Source organism: Suricata suricatta, chromosome 8 (assembly GCF_006229205.1).
Source record: "Suricata suricatta isolate VVHF042 chromosome 8, meerkat_22Aug2017_6uvM2_HiC, whole genome shotgun sequence".
Classification (NCBI taxonomy): domain Eukaryota; kingdom Metazoa; phylum Chordata; class Mammalia; order Carnivora; family Herpestidae; genus Suricata; species Suricata suricatta.
The window spans coordinates 232,967-238,323 of record NC_043707.1 but is presented as its reverse complement, the minus strand read 5'-3'; the positions used below and the strand labels follow the sequence as shown (position 1 = coordinate 238,323).

Genomic DNA, 5,357 nt, shown 5'->3' with positions numbered 1-5,357 from the left:
CCCCCCCCCCCCCGGGGGGCCTCGAGCAGGGCGGCGGGCTTCTCACCACTGAACTCCGTCCCGAGAAAGTCCATGAAGTGGGAGCGTCCCACAGGGTCTTCCAAGAGCTCCTGGAAGCTGAAGCCCCATCGCTGCACACGGAGCCTCGTGGGCACAGCCACACTGGGGGGACGGGGCACAGGGACGTGCTGGGGGGTCGGTCACAGCTTGTGGGCACAGCCACGCCAGGGAATCATGGCACGGGGACACGCCAGGGGGCTGGGCACAGCCACGCCGGGTGGACGGGGCACGGGGACATGCCGGGGGCTGGTCAGCAGCACAAGGGATGTGCAGTGGGGGAGGGGTAGTGCCCCGGGCTTACCTGGGTGCGTTCATGGTCCAGTAGGTGTCATCGCCTGTGACCCAGGGGTTGCTAGGCAGGCACCCTGACATGATGGGGTCGTGTGGGCCACGTTGGCTGGTGAACTTCAGGTACCTGGGGGGGTCGGTGCCAGGGGCCAGTGTAGGGACAGACTGTGGGCACAAGGGCACTTGGCGAGGGTCTGGGCTCTGGGCGGGGTCCCCCGCTGGTGCCCCTCAGCCCACTCACGCCTCGAGGCAGACGGAGGACTTCACCCGGGCCCTGGCCAGGGCCTTTCTGCAGCGCTCCATCTAGGACGTGAGGCCTGTGATGTAGGGCCTGGCCTGGGGGTCAGCCAGCCCAGGCCTGTCCCTCCCACTCCCAGGACCCACCTCCTGCTTGTAGAAATCCGGATTCTTGGTCTGGCAGGCGCCCAGAGAGCTGCAATTAGAAGGCGGGCTCTGTGTGGACTGACAACCCATCCCTGGGCTGGGAGAGAGGGTCAGGCCCCCTGCCTTGCCCCTGAAGCCCCCTCCTCTAATGGAGAGATACGGCTCTCCAAGAAGCTTCTGAGGGCCTCTAGAGTTCCAGAATGTTCCATGGAGCCCTGAGGTTCTCAAAGTCTCCTTGCAGTTCCCCAACTGTCCCGACTTCATATTTTCAAATGTACTTAGGTTATTTTGTTTAACACAGCAGACACATGAGACCCCACTAGAGAACTCAGTCCCGCTGACTTCCGCTCCGGGGTGAGCTCAGCCTGCTCAGAGCGCAGACCTCCCTGCCACAGCCGCCAGGGCCAGGTGGATGGGCTGACCTTTCCCAATACCCACAAACCCTCAGGACACCTGGGATCTCTGATTGTCACCTCGGCCCTCTCTGGCTAACTTCACAACAAGGAACTTACAAACCTGCAGTCATGACCTAGACCTTCAAAGTCAGGAAGAACTTTTATCCATAAGGCACTAGATGTAATATATTTTGGGTTTTGTGGGATGGAAACAGAGGGCTCGGCTGCCACCAAGTTTGGACACGTCTGTCCTGGCTCGGTTCCCTCCGGTTCCAGAGGCCACTGGAGTCCTTGCAGGGAGTCGGCTGGCTCAGCCCAGGCTCCTCAGGCCTGCGGCCCCACTGGGCACACCTCCAACTCCCCCGGACCCCGATGCTGCCCCGGCCTGGGGAGGAGCTCCCACCCTTCCCAGGGCCCCATCGCACTTACTTGCACCCAATGCAGCAGGTGGGAGGCAAGAGGCGAGAGTTAGCAGAGGTCCGGGAGCGGGGGCGCAGGGCGGGGACGACACTTCCAAAGCGCCATTTGGAAGAACAGATGGATGGATGGGCAGCCCCCGAGTTGGAGTCGGGGGAGGTATGTGTGTAGGCTGAGGAGTGGCCTGGGAATGTGGTGTGGGGTCCTCACCATCTGTGCTGGCCCGGCACTGCAGGAACTGCGCTCTGGACCCCACTCCAGGACGCTGGGGACCCCCGGCTGCAGAGGGGAGGCTGAGATGAGGTGAGGGGTGCAGGCCAGGTGGGCGGCGGAGACCCCTCCTAGTCTTGCATTCCTCCCCCTCACCAGCTCCATTCACGGAAGCCCTGTGCCCCCATGTCCTCCCTGAGCATGGAAACCACAGGAGCGCCTGTAGTTAGCACCTCTAACTCAGTCAAGCATCTCTCTGTTCCGTGGGTTTGACCCCTGCTTCAGATTCTGTGTCTCCCTCACTCTCTGCCCCTCCCCTGCTTGTGCTCTAATAAATTAAAACACACGCGCGCGCACACACACGAAACTGTCATCCGGAAGAATTTAAGAACCCGAGTCTCCGGTCCCTGAGCCACGCCCTCCTGTCCCCACACCCACACCCAGTTCCCTCACCTCAGCTAGGCTCATCTCCCCGCCTCCTGACTGCTGACTGCTCAAGCCACAAACCCAACAATCCTTTTTTATTTTTTGAAGTGGGTTCTATGCCCAGTGGAGCTCAAACTCACCACCCCAAGATCAAGAGCCACATGTTCCACCGACATGGCCGCCCGGGCACCCCTCTAACCACCCTTCTTGAGACGTTCCCCTGCCACGCATGTTGCTGCCCTGTCCTCAAGCGCATGTGCACGTCTGGCCTCGCCTCACCGCGGCCCAGGGCACAGCCCTCATGCCCGCTCGCCCGGAGGCCCCTGCTGCCCTGCCCTCAGCCACGTGCCCAGCCTCGAGGGAGGCCATGTCCACCCCCCTCTCCCAGCTGCGGGGCGCCAGGTGGAAGAGGAGGAGTCACTTCCCAGAAACGCCCCCCCCCCACCACCGCCACACACACAGGATGAGATATTAGGCCCGTGGGCAGCTCTCATTTTTCTTTTCCACAGGTTTTCCCCACTGAACTTCCATTAATGCTGGCTCCGTGTCGGCCTCGTCTCTCCAGAGCAGGGACCGCGCACCGCCTGCCCCGACTGCGGCTCTGCGTGAGGCCTAAGTGCAGCCCTGCACCCCCACAAGTTCTGGGCCTGGACCTCAGTCCCCCATGCTGTAACGACCCCTGACCCACTTTGCCACCTCCTTTAGACCCAGAAAGAAACTGGTCTGTCCTGTGCTGTGTGGACGGGAGGCAGACTCCGATCTCAGTTCTGATGGGCCACAGAAGCAGAACTTACCACTGGGACCCCCAAAGCCACATCCTTATCACAGGGTCAAAATGTAGGTTCAGAGAGAACATTTGAGGGAAACACACAGCCTTCCGGCAGGATCCTTGCTGTACAGGGAGGCGCCCCCACCCCACCCCGCACACAAGGGGCTCACCGGGGGCCTGTTGACCAGCCAGTACGTCTGCTCCTGGCATGCAATGACCAGCCTGTCCCCTTTCCTGCGCTGCTTGGCTGCCCTGGAGGGTAGGTGGAGTTGGGGGGCCATGTGCCCACAACAGCACCTCATCGACCCCATCCCCACGCTCAGGCCAGGGCCCGGGGAGACAGCCGCCGGCACCTGGTACAGCCGGGCCCCTCGGGCAATTCCCACCGGGGCCTCCTGGTGACGGGCGGGGACAGGATCTCACCGAAGCTGTTCTCTGGCTTGCATCAGCACCAGGTCCCAGGCGTGGCTGATCATCCTGTGCAGCTGGCCGTAGTGCTCCTGGAGGGTGTCAGGGTCTCCCCTGGCTCAGGCCTCTCTCGTCCAGCCCTGGGGAAGGCCCACCCTCCTCCCCGCTGAGACACAGAGGGATCCGGTGTTTGCGTCCGCGCCACCCTGGGGCCGGGGCTGTGTGTGTGCTCCAGGGCCGACTGTGAGGCCCCGGGGTCAAGAGCAGGGCTTCGGTCCTCTGGCTGGACTTGGCCTAGGGGAGTTTCCCACCTTCTCATGGCCGACCAGGGCCCCCTGCTTTCGGATATTCTTCTTCGCCAGGTAGATGGCTGGAAGGACAGGGGCCAGGCTGCAGAGGAGAACCCCCCGCCCCTCCCCCCGTGGGGCCTCACGGCAGAGGGCAATGCCAGCAAGCTGTCCCAGGCGCCTGCTCCTCTGCACTCACCATAGTCCAGCTCCGCAGCGGGCCACAGCGTGCTCGTCCAGAAATAGGGTGTCTGGAGGGGCAGGGACAGGGTGTCTGGGACTGCCTGGGCCTTCCCCACCCTAGGACTTGTCCCCCTCCAAGATCCCTTGGGAGGAGACTGGGCTGCCTCAGAATCTGCCTGTCTGCCCACAGCCTGGAGACTCACAGACCACCAGCTGGCCGTTTTCCCCACCCCGGGGGGGGGCCCATGCGAGCACTGCTCCCCTGACCGGGGCTCCCGGAGTCCCTACTGCCTGGTGGGGGTGGGGCCTGCTCCAGTCTATGCTGAGGATTGCGGCCAGGGACCCCGCTGTGGCCAGGCAGGCCAGCTCCCTCCGGACCGCCGTTACACACGGACACGCCAGCCTCCTGTCCTCGGGCCGCACACAGACTTCTTCACGGGCCCTCAGGGAAACCACCAGAATCCTCCGTAGGGGCTACAGCCTTTATGCATCCCCTGCTGTGGCCTCAGAGAAACTGACGGTCTCCCCTTATCCTGGTTCTTCTGCCACAGGACACTTGCAGTCCAGGCCTTTGAGGGAGGAGGGGCAGTGGACCAAGACCTGTGGTGACATCACCATGTCCGGCTCCAACCCCTTCCTCAGGGCCCCTCCAGCTGGGCTGCTGGGTTTGTGCTTTCCACCTGCTCCCAGTTGCACCTGACCTGAAATCTGTAGGGTGTGTCGTCCGGCCGGAGCACGAGGTTGTGGGGGTCGCACAGCGGGTACAGGTAGCCATGCCGCACCAGCAGAGTGCCCAGGTGCAGGGCCTCTGGGGGGGGGGGGCGGGGTGGTGAGTTCTTGGCCTGGGAGAACCAGTCCCGGTGGCGCTCTCCCTCCCCAGCACACTTGGCTTGGCCCTGACCCCTGTGAGCCCTGAGGAGGCCCAGCCTAGGCCATGAGCATGGTGATCCCAGGACAGAGGGCAGGGGCGCCGCAGGGGTGAGGCACTGGATGAGCAGGGGGCAGACCCCCTTACCCTCCTCTGAGATGCAGTACTTCTGGATCAGCCACTCCACAACGTTGCTGCCTGCACAGCAGAGATTGGCATGGGGCAGGGGGTAGGCTGGGGCAAGGCCTCCCTCAACCCTGGCCCGGCCCTGCGGCGCCTCACCAGCCACAGTGTGCGGAATGACAGTGAAAAGCAGGCGCTGGCTCCGCATCTTCACGCCCTGGTCGGGGTCCTGCATGCTCACCACCACCCGCTCCATCTGGGCGAAGGGGGGCCTTGAGGGGCTGTTCCGGCCGGCCTCCTCCCCCCACCCGCCGCCCCAGATCCTAATTCCCCGGACCGGGCCGGGATGCCCGGGATCAGGGCGCTCAGAGAAGATTAACGCGCACCACCGTGGCACTTAAGGCCACGGCGAGCGGCGGAGGAGCGGGGGGCGGGGCGGAAGCTCGGGGCGACTCCCGCCCCCGCAGCCCAGGTCTCCGCCGCCTCGCCCCGCCCCGCCTCACACAGCCCCGGACGCGCGGCCACCCGCGCGCACCCGC

The 5,357-nt window shown here is 64.2% G+C and overlaps 1 protein-coding gene across 1 annotated transcript in view; it reads right to left on the bottom strand.

Annotated features, from left to right (window-relative positions):
• LOC115299554 (regulator of G-protein signaling 11-like) overlaps positions 1-5,238 on the bottom strand; it is a 6,694-nt gene extending 1,456 nt beyond the window's left edge. The window contains exons 1-12 of the mRNA XM_029948954.1: positions 4,978-5,238; positions 4,843-4,893; positions 4,529-4,635; positions 3,844-3,895; positions 3,669-3,727; positions 3,373-3,449; positions 3,120-3,201; positions 1,755-1,823; positions 733-762; positions 590-651; positions 362-475; positions 6-162 (exon numbers count right to left, since the gene is read on the bottom strand). Of these exons, the coding sequence (XP_029804814.1) occupies positions 6-162; positions 362-475; positions 590-651; positions 733-762; positions 1,755-1,823; positions 3,120-3,201; positions 3,373-3,449; positions 3,669-3,727; positions 3,844-3,895; positions 4,529-4,635; positions 4,843-4,893; positions 4,978-5,074 (957 nt within the window). The 5' untranslated portion in view covers positions 5,075-5,238. The remainder of the gene's footprint in view (positions 1-5; positions 163-361; positions 476-589; positions 652-732; positions 763-1,754; positions 1,824-3,119; positions 3,202-3,372; positions 3,450-3,668; positions 3,728-3,843; positions 3,896-4,528; positions 4,636-4,842; positions 4,894-4,977) is intronic.
• Positions 5,239-5,357: the final 119 nt, after the last annotated feature.